The 26,644-nt window shown below is 40.2% G+C and overlaps 1 protein-coding gene across 4 annotated transcripts in view; it reads right to left on the reverse strand.

Moving 5' to 3' along the window:
* Positions 1 to 25,506, reverse strand: part of TRPC7 (transient receptor potential cation channel subfamily C member 7) — a 205,694-nt gene extending 180,188 nt beyond the window's left edge. For all 4 annotated transcript variants that reach the window (XM_065555041.1, XM_065555043.1, XM_065555039.1 and 1 more), the window contains exon 1: positions 25,205 to 25,506. Coding sequence is in view for 3 of the 4 variants with exons in the window: in XM_065555043.1 (XP_065411115.1) it covers positions 25,205 to 25,273 (69 nt within the window). In the remaining variant the exon portion in view is untranslated. The remainder of the gene's footprint in view (positions 1 to 25,204) is intronic.
* Between the last annotated feature and the right edge of the window lie 1,138 nt (positions 25,507 to 26,644).

Raw genomic sequence — 26,644 nt, forward strand, 5'->3', positions numbered from 1 at the left:
TACATCTGTTCTTCAAGGTTACAGATAACTAAGGGATCAAAAAAGATGTATTCACTGAGGTGTTAAGTGAGAGGTATAGGCTTCTACATGATGGTGAAATGCGAAAGGGAAAAAAGAGAACAAACAAAAGAAAAAATGATAAGAGTAGGCGAATGCTACCAGTATATACACTTCAGGGATAAGACCAGAGAGATCATTGTTGTCCAAGGAAGGTAAAACAAGAAATCAAAGAAAAATTACAAGATTAGAAGTACAGTAGATATATATCTATATATTTATAATATATCTGTATCTATAGCTATAACAAAATGCACTAAAGGGCCCCATTTCAGCACAGCATTTACACTGAGTAATTTTTAAGGCTGTATATTTTGTTTTTATGCCGATGAATTATGTTTTATCGCAGTTCATTTATTCAAGCTTTTTAATCCCACAATTAAAGGGTTTTGCCATCAACTGAAGGCTACACAGGGTTACAAATGCCCCTGAGGGCCATATGATTGTTTTGAATGCTCCCAATTCCCGTACTGATTCATTTATGACTTGTAAGATTCTCTTTATTCTTGAGATTCTAAGAAGGTTAGTGTGACCTCAGCTCAGCAAAGCAGGTTCGCAACTTTAAAGTTCAGCAACACACAGCCCACGCTTAAGTACTTTGCTGAATCAGGGACTATTATTCTACTCCAGCTCTCTCTTTGAGCCAATTTCATCTCACATGGAGTTGGATCCTATAGTTTGTTAGCTAATTTTTTTGGTCCACATGAAATGTTGTCCCATGTCCCTGTCCTCTTGTTCTGGGCATTTTCTCTTAGGTTACAAGGGGGAATGTTCTAAGCCATTTCTGAGAGTGGGGGCGGGGTGGGGCAATGACCATTAAAAAGATGTAGGGAATTCTTCATCTTTGATGAAGCCAGAGGTTTTAACTAGTAATATTTTGAGGTTGTTTCAGGAATTCTACTAGAAGTTTTCTCTGGAAAACTATGGCACAGAATCTCTCTCTCTGCTGCTATTTTCACTAGCTCGCAGCTTTCCTTTTATGCTCAAAGGGAGGCATACGATTCAAGTCAGAGTAGCGGGCTGGAGGCCTGAAACTGTGAGGGGCAGTTTTTCTGCTGCTCTAAATCAGGGGTCGGCAACGTTCGGCACGCGGCTCGCCAGGGTAAGCATCCTGGCGGGATGGGCCAGTTTTATTTAGCTGCTGACGCGGCAGGTTCGGCCGATCGCGGCCCCCACTGGCTGCGGTTCGCCGTCCCGGGCCAATGGGGGCGTCGAGAAGCCGCAGCCAACACATCGCTCGCCCACACCGCTTCTCGCCGCCCCCATTGGCCCAGGCAGCCAGTGGGGGCCACGATCAGCCGAACCTGCCGCGTCAGCAGGTAAATAAAACTGGCCCGGCCCGCCAGGGTGCTTACCCTGCTCTAAATTGTCATAAGCCCATTGATTTAAATGCAGCTATGACCTTAATGGAGCCAGGACTATTCATGCCAGCTGTGGGTCTGTCCCCTAATTTTTAATGCTGCTTCTGAAAATAAGTCCTCTTTAATAGCTATGGGCAAGTTCATGATCTTTGTGGCCTCTGTTTCCCTGCCTTTAAAATGATGATCACATAGTTACGGCAGAGGGGATAATGTGATGTGGACATGTCTTTGGCTTATTGTACCCAAACAAAACTCCAGTAAGCAATCTTTAAAAGGCCTGAAACAAATACAAAGAAGTCAGGAATTCAGAATTATGGATGACAGGTTTCAGAGTGGTAGCCGTGTTAGTCTGTATCAGCAAAAAGAACGAGGAGTCCTTGTGGCACCGTAGAGACTAACAAATTGATTTGGGCATAAGCTTTCATGGGCTAAAACTCACTTCATTGGATGCATGCAGTGGAAAATACAGTAGGAAGATATATATATACACACACACACACACACACACACACACACACACACACACAGAGAACATGAAATAATGGGTGTTGCCATGCCAACTATAACGAGACTAATCAATTAAGGTGGGCTGTTATCAGCAGGAGTAAAATAACTTTTGTAGTGATAATCAGGATGGCCCAGTTGAGAAGAAGGTGTGAGTAACAGTAGGGGGAAAATTAGCATGAGGAAATAGTTTTTACTTTTACTTTGACTTTGACCCAGCCACTCCCAGTCTTTATTCAAGCCTAATTTAATGGTGTCCAGTTTGCAAATTAATTCCAATTCTGCAGTTTCTCGTTGGAATCTGTTTTTGAAGTTTTTTTGTTGGAGAATTCCAACTGTTAGGTCTGTAATTGAGTGGCCAGGGAGGCTGAAGTGTTCTCCGACTAGGTTTTGAATGTTATAGTTCTTGATGTCTGATTTGTGTCCATTTAGTCTTTTGCGTACAGACTTTCCGGTTTGGCCAATGTACATGGCAGAGGGGCATTGCTGGCACATGATGGCATGAAGTCCACTTCAAGATTATCTCCTTAAATCCCTGTGCTATGCCTTGATACTACCTCATGCCCAGAGATAGATATTCATAGATTCAAACCCTAAACTGGATAATAGATAGGAGTTGTTCACATGGACTAAGACAAGTATATGCTTTCAGTTATATAAGGCCCTACTTCACTTGCAATACTGCGGAAATTGTGGATTCTGAAATATTAGGCTTCCAACCGCAATTTTGACAGCAGGAGTCCCACCATGCGCGGGGCTGACAGCGAGAGCCCCTTTATTACCACAAACCACAAGGTCCATTATTACTTTTCCGCAATTTTCCATGGCTTGTTTCAAACTCAGCCACAATTTTTTTGACAATCATCCCGCAATTCAGGACCTTAGTTATATCCGTCATCACTACGTGTCTGGTTTTCACAATGTCTTGCCACAATTAGGTTACTTTAAGAGAAATCGTTAGAACAGATTCTCAGCATAAAATTCTTATTCATTTTAATTTTTCTTTGTTAGGTGGTCAAGTCAGAGTCTTACCACAAGTTTTGGGAGAAATTTGTTTTTACAGAAGGGTTAAAAACAAATCCATTTAATATTTATTTTAAAAAAAATTATTGAAATGTTTATTGACTTCTGTGGAGTTGATTATTGAGTAAACATTAGAGCTGGTCAAAAAGGCCTTTTTATTTTTGATGAGAAATTAAAAAAAAAAAGCATGGTGTCAAGTATCAGAGTGTCAAGTATACCACTTGCATCTGAAGAAGTGAGGTTCTTACCCACGAAAGTTTATGCTCCCAGTACTTCTGTTAGTCTCAAAGGTGCCACAGGACCCTCTGTTGCTTTTTAAAAAAAAAGCAGTCTCCCAAAGACTTTTTTTTGTCAAAAGCTAAAACTTCTTCGGTTTGCAAAACTGTGTTCAGAAAAACCTGAGCATTTAAAAAAAAGAAAAGCTATTGAAAGGGTTTTAGTTTCTTTTTTTTCTACAAAACCTTTTCCATTAAAACATGTTCACTTTAATCCTAAAGCTTTTTTATTAAAAAAAAAAAAAAAGTTTCAGCAAAAAGGTTTGACCAGCTGTAGTAAACATATATTGTTTTTAGAAGTCAGCAGTTGAACACAACATATAAATACAGCACATAGATTTAGGGACATTTCTGAACTGGTTTGACAGGTTAGCTCCTCACTTCAGGAGACAAATTCTACTCTCAGCTGCATCTATGAAACATCGGACAGAGAGGTTTTATGGGTGCAGCTGGGAGAATTTTCCTCAGTAGCAATAAAAAAATAACTTGCACTCTGCTTACAAGTTTTTTTCAGTGAGATGAGGATGCACAGAGTCCAAGTCCAATTCCACTTAAACTAACAGGATGCAGAAGTGACTCCCCTGAAGTCAGTCACATTATTACACGGATTTAAAATGGTGGTAGAAGGGAATCAGCTGCATAGCCTCCTGCTGTTTATTTCACTACCTACCACTGGATCTGAAGTCTGCCTTTTGGGGTCCAGCAGACTGGAACACCAAAGACAATATCATTTAGTTTCAACGTGTTCAGCATTAATTGGTTCTAATGCAACTTCTCTGACCATTTTGTTCATTTTAGTGTAAGACTTCTCAATATATTTTCTTTCAGACAAGTGAAACCAGAGAAAAATATAGGGGCATTAATCACCAGAAGATATACCTGTACTAGCTAGTCTAACAGCAAGCCAACTTGAAGCCTATTGCATTTTATCACCCATAGAGTATAACTCACACTTTCTGTTCCATTTTATGTTTATTCTGTTCGTGGCTACTCACTCAGGAGCTGATTCTAACACACATAAAATTTAGGACAAAGAAAGTATTACTTTGTTGCCAACCGGGTACTTTACAATACCTTGCAAACACTGAAATGGCTTGTAAAATAAGGGAAGTCAGATTGATATCACTGCAAATACATAAATATTTACTTGCTTTCTAACTTTTAGTCCATTTATAGCGAAAGGCCCTGAACCAAACAATAGGACATAGCAAGCGAGATCCTCCCATTAGCATCAAAAACCTCATCGGGGAAACGTTAGGCATTTTCCCTTGAACACAGTAGCACTACCTTCACCCACAAACTAGGCCCTGAAACCCATGCACAGAGGCTGCATTGGAAGCGGTCAGTGTCAGGCAGCATTCTGTGACCAACAAGGCTGGCAATTGAAGGTGAAGGGGGATGTCAGATGGCCACAAAGTCAGCTCCTTTGTGATAGCCCATGGGAGAAGCAGCAGAGGTGATGGCAGCAAAGAATTCATAGGCTACTGAACCAGGAATTACATGGCTCGATCTGCACCTGTGGCCAGTCTGTCTAGCACCCACCTGCAACAAGAAAGGGTTTCCCCTCCTCTACTGCCCTATAGGGTAGAATCAGGCCATTTTGTGATTCCCAGTCACCCTAAAGCTTTGGGAGAACAGTGGTCCTATCCTTACCTCCATAGAAGCTGCAAGTTGAGAGAGGTGTTGGCTCTTCTGAATATAAAGAGAGGGCATCCAGCTCCAAGAGAGAGCACTTACCCCTGCAGAAAATAAGAAATGTAAGGCTGAAGGACCCCAAAGCCTGGGAGAAAGGGGTCATGCTCCCTGGTGTGTTATAGTCACAAACACTGACACAAACGCAGAGGAATCACACACATACTGCTCCGCGCCCACTCACAATGGCCAGCTTTGCACACACCACCACAGAACAGTATCTGGGTGATAACTCTAAGATTTCTGTGCTTACACAGCACCCGCGGGTGCACATTACAAAGGCATGCTTCAAAGCAGCCTTGACCAGAGATACAATGCAGGCTTCTTACTCTGCTTACGTGCAGCCAGGACCAGAACATGCAATGCAAGCTCAGCTACACCTCCGTTTTCAATAACCCATGCAGAACGTGCATGAGTGCACTGGCCTTTGGTTCAATCAATTACACCTGGGTGCACACCCATCCCAGTGCTCAGTGGAAGTACACTAGGGGTCCCTATTCTGCAAGTTGCTTGGTGCAATATAACAGCCTTTTCTCCAACCTCAGAACAGTGGAGGGGGCGAGAGAGTCAGAGAAGGGGGAACATTCATGGAGAAGTCCAAGGAAGGTCTCATTTAAAAACATTGATTAATATTGTTGTGCCATTTAATTTCTCATTAAAATCAGTATCTCAAAGCTGGAAACAATTTGCGCCATGTTCTCCACTTGTTTAATCTTTATACTGCCACTCAAAAAATTAATTTTATATAGTTTCCACTGTCCATAGCAATCTTTTTGTCACAGTGGTTGATTAATTTGGTGTCGTTTGCTTCTTTACAAGATGAATCATGAGAAGAGAGAATATATAACACTTTGGTAAGAAATAGATCACATTACTGTAACTCTGCAATAGCTCAAAGTGACTTCATTTTAATTGAAGCCTCAGTCAAATAATTTAGTTAAATCCGTTTTAATCAGTTATGGAATACAGCAAGCCAACTAAAGGACACACTTGCTTGCATTACGCATTCCCTGGCATTTGGTGCTCCTGGTCCTTAAGGGCTGAAATTTATTTCTAGCTCTTAAAGCACCAGGATATTTTTACATGTAATATAGACCCAGTAAAGATGTATAAGAAGGTCCAAAACTCTAAAAATAATGGTTGGCCTCTTCTGGAAGTTTTCCAGGTGGTAAGGCTAATGAGTAATGGTAATCGATCAAAAAGGGCATAAACTGAATCTAGTCTTGGAAAAGTTTAAATGTGTAAAGGGAACAGAAAACAGAAAAGTAGTTGATAATTTTAATGGCAACGTTTGAGTCTCTACCATCTCCTCAACAGAGCATGCAAACCCTGGGCTTGTATCCAATGCTTCCTCCCTCCCTCCCCAGGATATGTCTCTTTTGGTAATTTAGAAACATGAGTGTCACAGTTTCAGGGTAACTGCACCTGTATTTTCCCCTTCGTGATCCACCAAGGGCACCCACTTTAGGATTCCAGCTCCCAGCCATTACCTCTCCTGGCTGGAGACCTTTGTCTCACTCCCCCATGCCTGGGATTTTAAGGCTGCACAGCTCTCTGATTTACACCGTGATAGTCTCAGCAAACAAGACTGCCTAAAAGGCCAGCACCTCCACTTTGCTTTCTCTCCAAATACTGTACTATGACCAGTGTATTTTTTCACAGTTATAAGTTACCAGGCAGCCCCATTTAAGCAAGCACCTTTATTCTTAATGTGAAAACATAACATAGAAAGCATTTAAAAACAATAAAAGAATGTACACACATGCTAGAAAGCTTGCCAGATGTCACCACCAACTCCAATCTAGGGCTCTGGAAGGTTTAGTTCTTCAAAACCCACAACTGGACTCTCCCTGTGGTTACAAGTTCATCTGTCTTAGACCCAGAACCAGAACAGAGACTGGGCAGACCAGCTGTTTCTTTATGCAGTTCAGGTCTTTGAGTTTGGCCTTCCATAATAGGTAATCAGAGTCAATGACTCCCTCCCTCCTCAGGGAATCACTTCAAAAGTGTTGGGGTTTTTTGGTTTGATTTGGGGTTTTTTTGTGAAAACAAGGTTTAGGGAATTTGTATTAACCTCTCCTTAGAGATTCCCCAGGAAATCCTATCAAGGCTTATTGCCCCAAAAGTCCATATTTGTCTGGCACATTTTCAATAAAGTCTTTTGAATTCTTAAGAGTTACATCCGTCACAAGGAGCACAGCATAAACCACAGCATGAATGTCCTCCATGAGCTAGGCTGTTCCTATGGTTTCGCTACAGGACCATCTCTAGTTACTTGTCTCTCAGAGAGGGTTACACCACCTTTCTATCCTGGCTGGAATTAACAAAAAACACATGCCAGCATTAATCCGTAGTAACTCCTCTGCATCTTCCAGGCTGGGTTCTAGCCTCTGAGCTGATGGAGATTCAGGAGCAGACCAACTCAGAGTTCCTATCACAGTAACGCAAACAAGAAGTTGTGTAATGTTTCTTTCTGGTGAAAAAAAACCCCTATGAATCCTAGGTCCTCTTTTCCCTCCAATTACACATTTTGTCAAGTCTTGTTTTAAAGTGACTCTCCTAAATTGAAAGCTTAACAGTTGAAACATCTGTTAAGAGCAGAGGGAAATGGTAGGAGGCTATGTATCAGTGTTGTTGTCATTTGTTCTTTCTACAGTTAATATTCAACAAGCACCAAACAACAACACAACCCCTGACTGTCTGTGGTTTTAGATTTTTAATTTTGTTGAATTTGCCCTTCCAATACAACTCATTAACTTATAACAATGTATTGGTTATATAGTGGCCAGTCCTCTCCCCCAGCTCCCAAGACAACTATTCAGGAATGAGGAGATCTGGAAGGACAACAGAAGAAAAATCCTCTCCATCAAACCATCATGCTGTTCCACAGAAGCTATTCTAGCCACAGCCTTAACCCTGCCCCTATTCTTACAGTGTGCTGGGGGAACTTGACTCTCTCTCTAATTCCTCAAGCCAGACCCCCATCCCTCCCACTGCCTTACCCCATCCCTCTCCCTGCTGCTCTGGCCTCTGCATTGTGCCACGTATATTTATCTTCTGAGTGGCCTCACCAAATGCTGTCCCTTTAATGCATTAGCATGGCCAGAAAGATCCAATTTCAGAAAAAGGAGGAACAATTTACCCCAGCTTCAGTAGTTGCACACCAACAGATCAATGCTGAACAAAGAACAAGTCCCTGTCCTGAAGGCCTTAAGGAGCAGAAAGTTGCCTTGCAACTGTCAAGAGGCGCCCAGCCCTTCACAGGAACAGGGCCTTAAAGGCACAAGGAAAATCCAGCAGTACACAACAAGACAGAACGTACACAATGTGGAGTGGTCACTGGAGCTGGAATGGGACAGCTCTAGCATTTATACATAACACACTGGCTGCTGACTCCATGCAAACCATTTATTTTTCTGAAAAATATTTTCCCTCAAATACAGGAGAATAATCTCAACACTTTATTGCTCATTCAAAGGATCTTTTATGTGTCCAGCTCCTAAAGTTTGGCTGAACTTTACACGCTCTTTTAAATTTTTTTGCTGACCTTTAGATAATCCTTCTACTTCATTTATATTCTGTTGACAACAGAAATTTTAATAAATTGTAAACTCAGGTTTTATACTGAAGGTGCCTCAATAATTAAGGGCCAAATCCTGTTGCCTGGGGCAAAACCCACATAAAAAAGGACATTGTTCTGTGCTAAGAATTCAGAAGGCTAAGGTAACCCTTAGCTCCAATGGCCTAACCACACTATTGTGTGACATAGAGAAGTTAATCTCTCTGTGCCTCAGTTCCCCATCTGTAAAATGGGGATACTAACACTTCCTTTCTCACACACTTTGCCTTATCAATTTAGATCGTACGTTCATCAGGGCAGGGATATCTCTTACCGTGTGTCTGACCTATGTTGTGGCTTTGGGTGCTTCTGGAATACAAATTAATAAAATAACAACAACTATTAGGGAATACCATGAAGGTGGTTCTCCCTTATTGACGCTCACCCCAGTTTCTCTCCAAGCAAGCTGACCCCTCCAATATGTCCAAATGCAGAAAACCTGTCAACCTGCCCCATTTGTGGTAATGGGGCACGGATTTGTATTTTCCATTGCAGTGGGTCAACAAGAAAAAAAATGAGTGGACTAAACAATTGTAACATCATGGACCCTTGCAGCTCTTTTCTGTCAGTCTTTCTTGAGCTGGACAGCTTTTTTTATTTAGCTTTGTCAGTCTTTTGCCTTCATTTTGGACTATCTTCAGTGGAGCGTGAGAATGCTTTTAGCACACCTTATTTCACATCACTGGTCCTCCATATCTCCTGCCTCTGCTCCTTCCCCACATGAAAAACCCATAAGGATGGAGATTTGCCTTTCTGGCCGTGGAAACAGCCAGAATGGTTTGCATTCATATTACAATTAATTCTACTACCCAGATGAAGAAAAGTTTTGCATTAAAGCGGTTGTATATATATAATTTTTGGTTTCTCTTTGGGTTTTACCTTGACAGTAAGAATTGTGTCTAGCATGTTTTTACAGACTGGTCTCACACAGTAGGAATGTGCAATATGAATTTCTCTGTTTTCGGCATTCAACTTTTTTGAATTCAATTATATTTATTGTACTCAAGCAGAATGGTTGAAGTGCAATATACATATTATCTATAGATATATAAAACAACCCCCCAGTCTCACCCTAAAAAAAGATATGGCAGATGATCTTCCTGCACTTGAAAAAGAGAAACAGAAGTTGTCGGATCTAATTTGCAAGCAGATCAGAGAAGAGTTTCTCTCCTTTACCTCCTTCAATGTAATCTGTGGCAGAGGATTGTGGTTACTGACAGTAATTCCATTTAAATACTCTTGACAAAAATAATAAAATATGTGAAGTAAGGAAGTGAAGCAGACTTTGGAATGTGATTCCATTCTTTAATCTGTAAGAGTGCACATGATAAACAATGCTTTGTATTCAATCAAGCCTTCATTACCTTACTTTTAATAAATATTCATTTCCCTATAGAGCTTCTTTGCAAAACATAGTCTTGATTATGTTTTGCAGCTTGCAAATACTATATTATGCAGTCATAGTAGACATTTTGGTACCAAATACAAGAGAGATTTTATTCAATTTATTCCCCATAGCAGTTGTTTGGAAATAGTATTGTCTGGGAGTTAGAGGATGAAATTGTTGCTTCTGCCAATGACTTCCTGTTTGACCTTGGGCAAGTAACTTAACCTTTCGGTACCTCATTTTACTCATCAGTATTATGAAGATAATGATGTGCAGCTCACCTTGGCGAAATGTTTTGTGTAGGCTTGATTCTGCTTCCATTGAGGCCAAAGAGAAGAATTATTAATAAGATAGAATGAATTGTTTTACAGAATAATATATATATTCAAAACATAAAGAAAGAATAATATTGTTCATGATTCATGAAGGTTGTACTTTAAAAGTAAAATTAATTCAGTACACATTATAATAAATTGTTGAAGTCCCAGTCTTCCCACCGCTCTTGTCCCCCTAAAAAGTTGACGCCTTTCCCCCATCACATAAAAATATCTAGTACCAAATCTTTGACACTAGAATCCAAATCAACTTATCAAAAAAGAAGATTCATCAGTTTAGAAGCCCACCTTCATAAGAAATAACTAAGCAATATAACCATCTATAATAATTAGTTAATTCCCAGGCAAAAAAAAACCAACGATGGTGGAATTATAGTTTAGAGCTTGTAAACTTTTAAACTTCACTGATAGCAGAATGTTGTAATTATTGAAAAAACAACTATTAGAAATCCAGTGATGATTAAACTTCAAAAAACCCAGTCTAAAATATGGAAATGCACATTTAAGATATCGTACAAGCTTAACTCTGCCTCCAAATGAGCTCAGCTGTCCATCTTCCTGTCTTTGTTCTTTTCATGCATATGGTAAAATACCTTAGTGTTATAAGTGTCAGGCAACCAGGACGAGGGACGTCTAGTGGTCAGTGCAGGCCTCAGGCCTAGTGCTTGGAGCAGGTCTCAAGAACCACGCACTATGGTCAAGGCCAGGGTCAGTAGTCAGAAGCCAGAGCCATGGGTCAAGCTGGAAGTCAGGAACTGGAGCAAGCAGGATGACAGTCAAGGAGGGGCTCAAGGCAGGGGCAGGAGAGCGTCAAGGCTGGGTACAAGGCAGGAGCAGGAGAAACAAGGTAACTCAGGAGAAGTCAGAGTGGTGGGCATGAGTACTGAGCAGCCAGTGGTTCTTCAAAATTCCTCAAAGTTAAATTCTACAATAAGATCCTTTAATTTTAACTCATAAAGTATAATATACAGCACATGTATTTGTTTTAAATTGCTTTGCTTGGCATTTGGCCCACCTATATGTCATAGATAGATCCAAACTCTCATTGACTTCAATTGGTGTAGGATTGGGCTCTAAATGTCTCTGTGGGGTGTGTCTGATTTATTGCCAGATCCAGCTTGCCTTTCACATGCGAGTGGTCCCATTGAAGTCAGTGGGGTGGGGACTATTCATGTAAATAAACTAACCAAGGCTGATCCTTTAGACTGAGTTTTCCCCGGGTTTTGAAGCGCCAAGAAGCACACACACAGTTGGCACTCCACAAACAACATAAGTAATAATTAGAAGTGGCTCTGAATTGGTACCCTGATTCCAAACACTCCTGAACTTCATGAGTATGTGAGATCAGAACCTGAATATCAATCTGAATTTTGCAGTTTGATCTCAGACATCCACTAATACAGAGCCCACCATCTGAACAGTGGAAGGAAAACTTCCCATTAGCTTCAGCTGTCTTTGGATCAGGCCTTGGGTTCATAAGACTATCCTCATCTGTAGTAGTAAGTGCACATTCATGTTTTACTGTCTTTTGGCCATTTGGACCAAATCGTGAATTAACGAACAATGACTATTATCTACAGAGTGGGAGTGTATTTCTTTCAGTGGTGGGCAGTCGCTTTTTTTGTGGATGACTGCTATGCAACCTAAAATGCTTCTTTTCTCTTGAAGAGTCATTATCCTCTCTCTGCCCCATAAAAGAATGATTTAGAGTAAGGACTATACAAATGGATAATAGACTGTACTATAGTTACAGCTGAATTATAAATAAAATGCCCCCCAAAACACAGTGATAATGAAAACATTCACACTAGCTGTAAATTACATTAATCCCATCATACAGCACTACAGCAATAACATAAAGCCTATTGGATTTACAAGATTCAGTTACTGAAAACAAGGTTTTAGGCACTATTCTTATAGGCTACATTTATAGGCTCCTCCTAAATGAATGTTGCTTGCAGTGAATGATTGTATGCAATGTGAATGCATAATTGACTATTTGCAATCATTATGACTAGAAAACAAGGAATAAAATCCTATGAACAACATGCTTTGAAAACATCTTTTCTTTTGTGTCTTAACAGGATATAATTGCTTCCCTGGTTTAGACAACAGCTCTGGTAATCTGTTGTCACTTTCCCTGGGAATGTTTTTTAAAAAAAATTCAGCAGCTTGTCCAATTTATTTATTTTGTCTTTCAACAATTATAATTATCAGTTAAATATCATATAGCATATTGGGACAAAAAAATGTCTTCAGGCCATGCAACTCAAAGTAAAATATATCTGATTATTAGTGTTTTCCAGAAAGGAAATACACACACCTGCTGTTGGTGAAGTAGATGCACGTATTTGGGAAAGGTCATGATGAACATGTTACACGGGGTGAAAGTAAGTTAAAGGACTTACTGGTACGCCAGAGCAGGGGCGTGGCCTCAACCAGAAGAGGCGGGGGCCTCCCGCTGTGGCTTGGAGCCCTGGGGCCTTTAAATCACCCGGGGCTCCAGCGGCGGGGAGCCCCTGGTCCTTTAAATTGCTGCCCAAACCCCACTGTCTGAGTCTTGGGGTAGTGGTGGCAGGGCTCAGGCAGCACTTTAAAGGGCTGGGGCTCCCCGCAGCAGCAGGAGCCCCGGGCCCTTTAAATCACCATTTGAGCCCAGCTGCCAGAGCCCCACGGTAGCAGCAGCAGGGCTCCGGTGGGAATTTAAAGAGCATGGGGCTCCAGCCATTGCGGGGAGCCCAGGCCCTTTAAAGCACTGCCCGAGCCCGACTGCCAGAGCCCCCGGGTAGTGGCGGCAGGACTCCCATGGGGATTTAAAGGGCCTGGGGCTCTGGCTGCTGCAGGGAGCCCCGGGCCCTTTAAATCGCCAGCCTGGGCAAGCCGGTCTAGTCCGGCACAGAGTACCGGCTCTTGCCGGTACGCCGTACCGTACTGTCCAACTTACTTTCACCTCTGATGTTACAGCTTTCAGGCTGAGATTTGAAAAGACATCTAAGGTCTTTGGATGCACAATTCCTATTGATAATTTTAATAGGAATTGGGCACCTAAATCCCATAGATGGCTTTGAAAATCTTAGTGTAAAAGTTTAAATCTGTGTGCTTGCACCAGTTCAAGAAATGGAACCCTCTGAACGGTTATGGGAGACAGTTCACTCTGATTTTCAGTGAAACCAACTACAGCCTATGGACCTTATTCCTAAACATCATGGGTGAAAGCCTGCCCTATGTTGAGCAGTGCACCTGAGGTAAAGGGTTGGAGTGAAAAGGATGTAAGAACCTTCTTTGCCCTTGAGCAAATAATAAGGCAGATACTCACTCTATAGCTACCTCCCCATAATCCTTATTGGGCAAAAAAAGAATCTTTAACTAAACCATCATGATTATTCACATGCCAATAATTACACTGCACCCCTGGTCCTTCCTTGCCCCATCTCCTGCCTTCTGTTATTACCCCTGCAGATCGATCTTCTAGTATGAATTTTAGGTGTGTCACTGAGGGGCAGAGACACATGTTTCTTTATTCTCTATGAAGTCGTGGGTGCTATAAAATAACTAATACTGATTGCTGCAGGTGTATTATTTTCCAGACAACTTCACACTGCGTAGAAACTACAGCATGTTCATTCAACTAAAATCTTGAAACAACCCTGGAAATGACATTCGCTTGTAGCCTATTGAGTCTTCTGTTCTGTCATCGTACTTGATTTAAGCAGAAAACTCTTACTGAGGTTAACAGGAGTTGTACATGGAAAGTCCACCAGTGTTGATATCAGCATAGTCAACCTTATGATTTGAAAACCATGAAGAGGGTAGAAATCAGCCAGAAGGAAACACTGTAAGGCTGAGATAATCTCCAAGAAATCCCAAACCTTATTTTTGATTGTATGCACAACAGCAATACATAATGTCACACAGCAGCAGGCCAGTTCTAGCACTCATTAAACGGTGTACAACTCAAATATCAGTTTCTAAAAATCATTCATATTCAGCCTTTGAACCCGCTTCACCATACTCTTGATATTTCGGTTTTTCACTCTTCTTTTATTTTACATTAAACAGTGAAGCACGTTATTTAGAATGTGCGTGAGGAATTTGGGCACAAAAATAATCTTTCGAGGATTAATAGCAAGTGGGCATTTTATTGATTTGTATCCTCCTACAGTGTATTAATTATTTTCACCTATAAAAATGGCAATTTGCTCACTCCTACTGAATCTGCTGTAAGCCATATGCCTTGTCTCTCTCAACATACACAATTTTGACTTGTCTGTCACAATATCAGGAAGCAGTTGAATAGTCAAGGAACATGTTTTATTATATTTCTTCCCCAGGAAATCCTAATACAGAAGTGTTATGCCGTAGAAATACCTTAAATCTGCTGTGTGGTAAGGTGCCCCTAGAAAAGCAAGAGAGATGAGGTACCTGGGCTCTTGGTGTTCATTCTAATCACTGACAGACACTGTAGAAACCAGAAGTTGCATAGTTCAGAAATATGCCAATGTTCTCTCAAAATAGGGCTTAAGCCGGACTCACATGGTTCATAGCCTTGTGCTATTCACACAGGTGAATGTCACCAATTGCAAAGCCCTGTTAAACCTGTGACTAAACATGTTTCAATTTTTTCCGTGAAGAAAAGCATAGGAAAACATTGATTTCTTATAGCAAACTCACACAAACACATGTACTAATTTGCTATCAAGCATTCTCCAAAGTGAGACTGCGGAAGGTACAGCAGCCATGCAGCTATTAACTTACCTCTCTGCTAGGTAATCTCTGGAAATTACATCATTTCTGAATATCTTAACTGACTGACGAGTCAAATTGTAATTTTGTAATGGGGGAAAGGAAGGGAAAAAATAGGTGCACATTCATTTTTTGTTTTCAATTTTCACTTTCTAAATAACCAGTTTATTAATAAAAGTTTGAATTTATTGTGATAGGTCACATTACTGCCTTAGTATGAAGCAGAAAACTTTAATTTAATTAATGAAATTATTATTTGAATCCTGCACTGCAACACTATCCAATACAACACTATCTGCAATATTCATTCCTGCCAGGCTTCTCAGTTAAATAAAAAAAAGGAAGTTATTTTGATCTGTGATAGCCATATGGTAATATGTCTTTGTTTTTTGTTTGTTTGATTACCTCACATCACAAAACTGCATTTGATAATCAAAATGTTGCATGGGCTGTGATTTGCAAGATGGGAGAGGAATTAATGAACTACAAAAAATACGTACCTAAGGAGTGAAGAGTTGAATTTTTTTTTAACGAATCAGCTTTTAAAAATTTAAATGAATAACACTGCATCACAAGCATTCTGACTTCAATGGGAATATTCAGGTGCCTAAGTAAGTTTCTAATAGGGATGTATCACTCAATAATTGCCCTATTCTGTTCATTTCCTCTGAAGTTTCTGGCACTGGCCTCTGTCAGAAGACAGGATAGTGGCAAGATGGAGCATTGGTCTGACCCAGTATGACGATTTTTCTGTTTTTATGTAATGTTAGGGAGCTGGAAAGGAAGGTTTAAAAGAATCTTAAGCTTTACGTTTGAAATCCTTGGTATCTGTCAGCTACATCCTTAACAATACTTAGGCTCTTACTTAAATACAGCATGAAAATATAGAGATATTGTTCGACACTGCTATTCTGCATTCCTAGTCCTGTATGGTGCCAGATGTTTGTTGGAAAAAGTAGAAAATGCCTTACACTCTGAAGCCATCTTCAAACATATTCACTAAGCCACATTGTCTTTTCCCTGGCCCCGGTCTGTTTTTGACTCTTTCTAGTTGTGTTTTGTTGAGGTTAGTTTATATGCTTTGAGATCAGCATATAGGGTTGTCAACCTTCTAATTGTACAAAACCGAACACCTTGGGCTCTGGCTGGGGGTGCGGGCTCTGGGGTGGGGTCGGGGACAAGGGGTTTGGGGCACAGGAGGGAGCTCCGGGCTGGAGCCGAGGGGTTTGGAGTGTGGGAGCGGGCTTAGGGCGCGAGAGGGGGTGCAGGGTGTTGGCTCCAGGACGGGACTCCGGGCTGAGGCAGAGGGTTGGGATGTGGGCTCTGGGAAGGAGTTAGGGTGCAGGAAGGGGTTCTGACCTGGGGCGTGGGTTGGGGTGCGGCAGCGGGAGTGGGTTCAGGGTGCAGGCTCCAGCTGGGTAGCGCTTACCTCAGGCGGCGGCAGTGGGGCTAAGGTGGGCTCCCTGTCTACCCTGCCTCCACATGGCTCCTGGAAGCTGCCAGCATGTCCAGCTCTTAGGCACAGGGGTGGCCAGGTGGCTCTGCGCAGTGCGCGCTGTTTACGCCAACAGGCTCTGCCCCCACAGCTCCAATGGGCTCGGGGCGGGGACAGCATGCGGAGCCTTCCTCAGTGCCCTTGCACCTAGGGGCCACAGGGACATGCCAGCCACTTCTGGGAGCCGTGCGGAGCCAGGGCAGGCAGAGAGCCTCCTTAGCCCCGCTGCACCGCTGACCAGACTTTTATCAGCCCAGTCAGAGGTGCTGACTGGAGCTGCCAGGACCCCTTTTTGACCGGGCTTTCCAGTCGAAAACCGGATGCTTGGCAACCCTAGTCAGCAACCATATTTTTTAAACTTTTTGTGGGATTCCTAATCTTTCTGGCTACCCATAATACATGCTATTAATACTTTAGATAATATTTCTATTAACCTTTAAGCTATGTAAATTAAGTACATAGAGTGTAAACAGAATAGCCCCCATTTAAAAAAAATCAGAATATACCAGTTTTTACCATATGCATCTCCGACCAGACAGTTTGAAAAGAATTGCTACATTTTGGCTTTTTAATGGCAATTTCTGTATTTAATAAAATAGAATCACATATGGAGATTTATCACTTTAGGAGTCTGCACAAATATCCATTTTCCTTAGACTTGGAAGGATTGGATTTTTATTGGTAAATGTCACTAAATATCAATTTCAGCAATCACACAAACTGACAAAAAAATACTTCCATCAGTCCTAATCAAAAATTTACAGATAGGCAAAGTAACAAATGCTACTTGAGAACTTAGAGTTTGATTTAAGGATATTTACTTTTTATATTTTGACATGTGATGCTGAAAATTTGTGTTTTAATGGTTGTAAAACTTTAACTTTTTAAATCTCAATGTCTGCTGCCATTAAATTATTGTCTGACCAGCCCATCACTTCTTGCAACTGTCAACATTTAAATGGATAAAAATTTATAAAGCTTTACATTTAAACATCAGTATTATCCATCAAAATTATAAAAATATAAAAACATCAAATTCTGCCAATTATCCTCCATGCGCAGGAAGAGTCTGCATGCATTGCAGAAGCTATTGACAGATTTGTATAACTGTTGTAGGATTTGGCATTGGATTGCTTCCTGAAGAAATTTATCCAATTGTCTGCCAACAATCCCTAATTTATAGATACTTTGTTATGGTTGCAATACAGTTGGAATTAAACAATACATAAATCACCAAACTATTGAAACTTGGTAAGTTCATACGTAGTTTACCATTGTAAAAGGCAAGGCATCAGAGATAGGTGCGTATACATAGTGAACAAATAAGATGTCACCATGGGTCAAATAATGTGCTAGCATTAAGGTACAGTGCTAGTAAAAGCTTGTTTTTCTTTTAGGCAATATGTAGGCATTGTACATTGTTCTTAGCATAAAGGTCTACTTTGTTCTCAGCTGGAGTTATCCTTTCAGCACATAAGCACTGTGGGCCTAAACCTTCTTCCACTGACTTCAATGGTAGTTGGATCAGAGAAGATGAAAATGTGTAAGTTTTTGGCTGCCCACATTCGTGGCCATATGCACTGATTGCTGCTAACTGGCCACATTCTTATGGCCAAGGAAATGATGGATTCGGATAAATAACCTATATACAAGTGTGGATAAGTTTGGTGTACAATTACATCATTACAAATGCAAGTGGATATACCTGAAAACATGCAAATGCAGTTAAGAAGGTCCAATAAGAATCTGGCTTGGAGATGATCAATCAGAAGCCAAGGAATATTTGACAGGGAAAAATAAAACACCCAAAATTGAGACATCATTATAAACAGAATTCTAAAAAAAATTTACACACACTTACATTTTGGTTAAAGATACTAAGAAGTTATTAAAATTCCTTTCTTTAAAACATTCATAGAAAAACTGTTGTGTCATAGAAATGCATCTGAGATTAAACAGGTTTCAAACAAATTTTAATGTGCAGAATTTTGCATTTAAGAAATTGTTACTTTCATTTAAAACAGGTAGTTTTTATAAATGAAATCTTCTGAGAAGCAAACCTTACATATACAGTATTAATGAAGGCAACACCAAAAATATACTCTCTCAAACATTTGTGCATGGCCATCTATCACAGTACTTTTTAGTTTTGTGTCTATTACAAATGTGCTAAAAATGTATTGAAATGTTTTATTACCATGATCCATCACGTATAGAAAAACCTTTAATAAATCATGATAATCTATTTTATAACCAGTCACATGCAATAAACAGTATCCACTGCTATACTTCAATTGACTGTACATTATCCACATAAATTGCCCCGTTCATATTGCTGTAATTAAGACTGTGCTGGCAATTTCTTCGTAACTTTTGTTTATAGGCTGTAAAAATATTTTCCATGAAGAAACTTAATAAATGGAACAGCCTAAAGCTAGGCACATATCCATAAAATAATATTCAAATCAATAAGGCCATGAAAAGGCAGCAAAAAAAAAAGGGGAAGATTATTTATTTCTATTTTGCTGACGCTTATATTCTACTGGCATATATGTATGCAATTTGCATTAGGATAATGCCTATTCCTAAATTAGCTTATAAACAATTTGAAGAAACTGAACATTTGACACTAGGCTGGGGAAGCAATTTAAAACCACTGCATCATGGAGAGAAGCAAGTCTTTTCAGAAATCCCATTATTCAAGATATTGCCCATGTGTATGATTGTGTGTGCACATATGGATATTGCTTCTGTGTGTGTATAGTTTAAAATAATGTTTTTATTGGTAAATGTCACTAAACATCCATTTACATTGCAGCAAGGATGGTTTAGGTTGGACATTAGGAAAAGCTTCCTGTCAGGGTGGTTAAGCATTGGAATAAATTGCTCAGGGAGGTTGTGGAATCTCCGTCATTGGAGATTTTTAAGAGCAGATTAGACACACACACACCTGTCAGGGATGGTCTAGATAATACTTAATCCTGCCATGAGTGCAGGGGACTGGACTAGATGATCACTCAAGGTCCCTTCTAGTCCCATGATTCTACAACAGCATAACACAGCATTTTAGTCAACGATTGTCTAAACCCTTCTTAAGGCTTTAAGGTTAATAGAAGGTTAATTTTAAGGTTAATAGACGTTCTAAACTCAAACAAGCTTTTGCAAATGTGTCCCAAACCTCCCTTGAAATAGCTCTAATTAATAATGCAGAATTGTCTAACCAACTAGATATGCTCAGCATACTGTTATGGAATAAATAAATTCTGTGTATTCAGACAGATGAGACTTCTAACCTGAATTCTAGCACACATTTTCTATAATATCTAGGGTTAAATTTTCAATGAATTTAAATCAAAACTGTATTAATAATTCATAGCACCTGCAATGAAAGTATAAGATAAAATCAAAAGCACAAGAGGGTTCTCCTGTTGCAGAATTTTCTTGGATAATATCATATGAATCACACACACACACACACACACACATCATGGATAATGTTAAATGTCAATTCATTTAGGTCTTCTCTCTCAATTCTCAAAAATGTAAAGGAGATTTAATACATTTTCAGAAAACTCTGCTTGTAGAAATATAAATGCTTTGTGTTGGCCAAATTACTATGTAAACATAGCAGTACATTTTAAAACTGATCATGGCCAAAGAAAAAGGTTTGTGAATAGAGAATTACAAAATTCAATTTGCCCTCAAATTAGAGTTTAGGTGTTTCTGTTATGGCCTATAACTATATCCTCCTTATTAGTAAATTCATGTTCCATCTTATGAAATGTGATGTAAAATTAATCATTCTTCTGACCAACTGCACATCGAGACTTTTGAGCCGGATTAAATCTGTGTATAATAGGTGTAAACTCTCAGAATATGTGGAACTACTGTTGATATCAATGTAGTGATATCAACCTTGGTTGTTGCATCTCATGGGACAAATCTTGGTCCCCTGAAGCCTATGGACCCTAGATGGTAAATCTGACTGCAAGGAATCAGACCCTACTCCAAACATTCAGTGGAAAAACTACCATTGACTTTACTGCAAATGGAATTGGGTCCTATGTTTGAAACATTGATCCTTGCCCACCCAGATGGGCTAATGGGTCATTTATCTTCCCAGCTCTTTTGTTGATCATTTACCTGCCCAAATCTGCTATGCTTTGGTTATGTTGATTTAGATTTGTGTTTAGGGATGGGTGGTGGGGAATCCTAAGGGTTGATGTAATATCACTAGTGGCAAACCTGTGTGGAGGGAATTGCTGTTTATATTACATACCTTTACCCAATTCCTCTATGTAAGTACTATTCAGTGCCATGACTGATTAACCCACTTCACTGGTAACTGTTGTGTATCAGTCAGGAACAAAAAACTCCTGGCGTTCTAAGTACTGTAGATTGCACAAATTAAATTTTGTGGGGTTGTAGGATTTGCAAAGTTAATTTGTAGAGCTGGCTTTACAATACAGGCAGAAGAAACCATCACTTAGGGCAGAAAAACATAAGGGGACGAAAAATGTATTGAACTATTTATGTCGGTACATGTGGGGTAGACATTTGCTGGGTTCTCTGGAACAGTAGAGGCCCCAAATGCCTAGAGCCAGTCCCACTAGTTCTGATGCACAAAGATTTCCCCCTGTTTTTTTTTCCCAATTCTACTTAAAAATGTTTTTCTAGCTAAAAAGAAACCTACGCTATGTATGTATAAAACACCCTCCAAATGCTCAAGTCATTGGCCTATAACCAATGTAATTCATTAGACGTTTTTTCATTAAAATGTTTTTTTTTTTAAGAAAGCAAAGACAAATAGTCTCTGTGTTTGCTTTTTCCTCTATCCGCTCCCCACTCCACTCTCTTTTTCCAATGCAATTTTCACCCTTGGTTGCTTTTGCTTGGCCCCACTTTGGCTTCTTTATTCTCAGGCTCTACTAAGCTGAAAGTGAACCCAAGGACATTTGAGCACAAATTGAACTTTCAAATCCGTTATAGCTTAGAGACTTCAAAATGAGGAAAATACTATTGACCATCCCTAGTATCAGTATAGTTTCTTGTGATATTGTGTCCGTGGCAATCTTGTGGCATTGCGAAATGTAACTCAACCGAAAAGTAAAGCAATGGCCTGTCTTGTCAATGAATATTTTGGCACTAAATCAATGAACAATTATTTGGCTGCTGTCCAGATGCATTAAGTCTCTGTCCAAATGAAATATCCTGATTAAATTTGTATTTAAATATTTTTTTTAAATCTACTGTTTGCAAAGAACCCCATCATTATAAATGAAATGAACCCCTCTTTCTTTCCACAGAGAATAAAGCACATTTTGAAATAAAAGACTGAATAAAAAAAAACACTATCAGAAATTGTATATTTGAATTAAAGAAGATGCAAAATTGTCTGGAACCACCAGCTTTACCTTTTAAAAATTGCAAACTCATCATTAAAAGAAAAAAGAAAAAATATTTGCCAAGTTCCATCCTGAAGGAAATTTGTAACACCAGAGCGAAAATTCCTGGAGATAAGGATTCTTCTTATTTTATGAAGACTTCTAATTCTGACAGTTTTTTGAAAAACCAGCTGAAATCTTATACAGACAGTGGGTTTTCTTCAGTTAAACTTTCAGTTTCACATTAATCTACAAACAGGCGCAATATTCAGTTGACTAACAATAATACTAAAAAAATAAAAAGAACAGTCCAAAAATTAGGATTTTCTTTAAAAAAAATTACAATTACAAGAGACTGTAAAGGCAGGAATCATTCGCCCTCATTCACATTGAACAGTACCTTAATTCTGCTAATAGTCTCATTGACCTCAATGGGGGCTATTCACGGAGTAAAATGCTACTCAGCATAAATCAAGAACAGCAGAACTTGCTTCCATATTAAACAAAGTTGAACATTACATGTGCCCAGTGAGAGGCCCATGGAATGATAAAAGCAGTTACACAGTACAGAAATCTTAGCATAAGAAAGGCTAACACAGAAAGAAAATGATGGAAGCTTTTAGGTCTCTCAGCAGCCAATAAATTATTGTCTGCAATAATTTAAATGATTAATTACAAATAAAAAGAAACCAAGACAAAACAAAATCCTGCAGCTAGCTCTGCAGAAAAAATGTTGAGTTCTGATCCTGCAAATGTAGATAGTCCCACTGAGATATCAAAATATCTACTCTTATTAAACAAAATCAGCCCTGATTCCAATCCCAATGGAATCACTTTAGATTTCAACTATTTTAAGTGAAAATATAATCAGACCCATCATACTCTTTTAAAGATGGGACCATTCCAAAACCACAGGTGCTCTGCAAAGCCTCATACAACTTTGGGAATGTTCAAACTTGGCGCTTATTATTATTTAGTTGCATTTTCATAGTGTCCATGAGCTCCAGTCATGGATCAGGGCCCATTGTGCTAGGTGCTGTACAAATAGAGAACAAAACAAGACAGTCCAGGCCCCAGGGGCTTGCAGTCTAAGACAAGAGACAACCGATGAATACAGGAGCAGGCATACAAGGCAACAATGAAGTGATACTGTCAGCATGATACACAGTGGTCTCATCACACCAGCTCCCTAACCATTGTCAAGTTTTTGTAGACCTCAAAGAAAAGCAGAGTTATGAGGAGGATAATGAGTTAGTTGTGCAGATGTTTATGGGGAGTTACTCTAAATCGTGAAGGTCACATGGGAGAAAGCACAAAGATGCTTGTTGAACAAGTGGGTGAAGAGGGCTGACATCATGGGCTGATCATAGATGAGAGTCGACCTTGCAGTTCTGAATGCGAGATGATAGGTAAGGTGGAAAAGTCAGGAAGGGTCTTGAAAGTGAAGACAATTAGCTTGTGTTTGATACAATATAGAAGAGGGAGCCAGAGAAGGGATGCAAAGAGGAGGATAACATGAATTAACATCTCAAATGGCCTTGATCTGTGTGCTCAGATACCATTGTGAGTACAATGTAAAACCAGGGGTGGGCAGAACTTTGTGAAGGGCAAAACCCAGACACTGGATTTGGCCACCTCCATATAGCGAGATGTTTAAAATCCAGATTCAAATGTTGGTATATGGGCACAAGCATCTGAGCATAAGACTAAGTTTCTTCAAAAACTAAATTTAAAACAAGTGTCACATTAACCCTTGACAAAATGGTTTAAGGATATCCACTGGAAATCTCTAACGCACTTTCTGAACAGGTTGGTGGGAACAGAAGAATAGGAGAAGGTCTGCATATTATAAATATGCTTTTATACTTGTACACCTCTGCTTTTGTCCACCACCACCACACTGCATTTGACATGTTAGAAATATTAGCTTCAGTGAGACCCAAGACAAAAAGTTCCTTCTCCTTCTGTTTTAGTGGCTGGTCCACCTCAAGGGAAAAAAGAATGGAAAGGGCATGACCACTTTCTTGACCTACAGATAAACAGAAGAATTCAGCATATAATTAGAACTGTGCAAAATATTCATTCTGGAGCCTGAAACTCCCCTGATTTAAAGTTTTATTACACATGTAACTTTTAGACTAGATTCACTGAGGCTGAACTACGAACTGAATTTTGTGTAAACCTGGGAAGCTTTGTGGGTTAAATGGAAACCATGCAAAGCCCCATTAGTTTCATATCATTTTAACTTGAAGTAGACAAAATGTAGTTCTTTCAGTTCAGTTTTTTACTTCACGGAGACCTGAAATCAACAAATAAATTCAATGGGTATTGTGAATAACCGCAAAAAGAAAAAGAAAAATGAACCAACATTCCTGTGAACTAAAACCATCCTATTTCTTGCCTTTTCTCAAAGTATTATCACAATGTCCTATGTAAACAAACACCAAACTGAGTATTTATTGATCACTAACTCAGGGTGGATGAATGGAAAAGTCACACTGGATATAGCAAATGTCAGTAGCTAGCCTGTTTGATACAGAATCATGCATTTGTCAATTTGCAGATTATTCTGCCAGTGTAATTTGCCTATTGCTTGGCAACCAATCCAGCTATTATTTTCAAGAGATAATCAAATAAATGAATGAACATTGATGAGTAGTGGACATTTACAAACCTCCCTGACACACTTTGTAACTGAACATCATCATACACATAATATTGCATGCAAGGTAAATCCCAGCCAAACTCATTTAATTTCTTCACAAACACCCTTAGAATGACTCCAAAGTAGAAGGAATTTATGATTTAAAAGTGAATAGGGAAAAAAACCATACTCCAGGTTCAAAAATCAAAGTAATAATATTTGTACTGAATAGAACCCTGTGCAGAAAATATAAGGACATGTTTTTAAACAGGTCAATGGAGTAAATTTTCCAGTTAAGTTCAGGTGGGGAGAGCTGGGGGGGGGGTGGGAAGAACCTCATGCTGGTGTGAGCTTCCCTCCAAAGACCCCCCAAAAGTATAAGTTCCCTCCTGCAACCCCTCAACAGTGAGGATCTAAGCACTTCCCATTCCCCCCCCCCACGCCTCCTTCCAAATTTCCAGTTTCTCCTCCCTCTCCCACCATACACCCTTCAAATCTTCATTCCCCCTCTCCCACCAAGCGGCGGTCTCCAAACATCCCCCCTCCCCAAAAACATACCTTATCCTCCCCCTCTCCTGTATCCTTGCCACAGGAGCCCCCAACACCCCTTCTCAACCCCCCCCCCCTCCCCAAATAACACTCCAAAAATATATCCTCCCTCTCAACTCCAGTCCCTTCTTCATACCAGAATGGCCTTCAAGATGGAGGAAGAACTGGAGCAGCTGTTGCTGCTGGACAAGGAGCCTCGATCCATTTTCTACTCTGGAGCCTCCTGTTCTGCACTCAGAGCCTATGAGAAGGTGAATCATGCTTCCAGAGAGCAGCCTGCCTCCTGCCTGCCTAGCAGGAGGAAAGAACAGCCCTTGGGCCTAGGTAGCTACAGCTGCACCTGTTTCCTCCCTGCTCAACAGCTGATCAGAGGGCAAAGAGTGCTGAGCTCTGCTCTAAGCAGCAGTCCCTTTCCTCCCCTCCCCCAAGTGGGAAATGGAAGTTGGCGGGGGAGGAACTTTCCCCTGTATCCACTTAATATGGGGCCCAGGAACCCACTTGTCCATAGTAGGCAAGATTAATAGTGAAATGATCTGGGGACCTCCACATGTGATTTGATTATTTCCTAACGAAACAAACTAAAGCAATAGGACCAAACTGAGCAGTTTGATTCTTCAGTGCTGACCCCACTGAATTCAGAAGAGTAGCACATACTTATTCCTCTTAGCCAGAGGGGCTTGTTTGCAGGTTTCATAGGGACGGGGAATTATCAGCCCCCTCAAGTTTGCTTGGAGTTTGTTTTGCAAAAGACACTGGGAAACTCACAGGTCCTGCCCCACCTCCATCCTATAAAGGCTGTTATGCCATGTGAGTCTCAGCTACCAGTCCCAAGAAACTGGATCCTCTAGTAGTGGCAGCTGGTTCCTGGTCCTGCAAGATGGGACACGACATGTTCCTGTGGTTTTAAGAGCATCAGTCTATCCCAAGCAGTTCTCTGGAGATGGCTGGTGGAGGAGAGAGAAAAACCTGTTCCCTAAAGATCATCAGGCTACCCTCCAGAAGCCTTCCAAGATCTTGAGTTGTATTGGGGCAGGATGTGGGGATAAAGTAAACCCCCCAAACTCAGCCCATATTGTAGAACCTTTCAGGTATCTAGACTGAGTTTTGGAGTTATGAAGGAAACCCGGAAGCAGGGCAGTTTCATGTGATTCTGAATTTGTAATAAAGTTTCACACAAATCTACTTTTTCCAATTGCCACAGATGAAAAACGCACATTCAGAAATAAACAAAACAAAGAGAAGTCAGTACCCCAATGCTTGCCAGATACCCAAAGCATATTAGTGCTTACCTAGTCTCTACGTAGCCTGCAAATAACTAGTTCAACACTGACCAGACTATGGGGCGCTTTACTTCATGGTAGCCTGTGTAAGGTGCTTCCACATCAAGCCAAACACACAACTGTAAGAATCAGAACTGGAAATGCTTTGTCGGCAGCAGATCAATAGCCTGTTAACTGGGAGAGGATTTCAGCCCATGTCACTCAGGGTGTCTCTTCATTAAGAAAAAAAAAAGGTGTATTTTTAACTCGAGTTGGTTAATATGTGGTAAAATCCCAGTGAAGACAAAACAGTTTAT

Source organism: Chrysemys picta, chromosome 8 (genome assembly GCF_011386835.1).
Source record: "Chrysemys picta bellii isolate R12L10 chromosome 8, ASM1138683v2, whole genome shotgun sequence".
NCBI classification, from domain to species: Eukaryota; Metazoa; Chordata; order Testudines; family Emydidae; genus Chrysemys; species Chrysemys picta.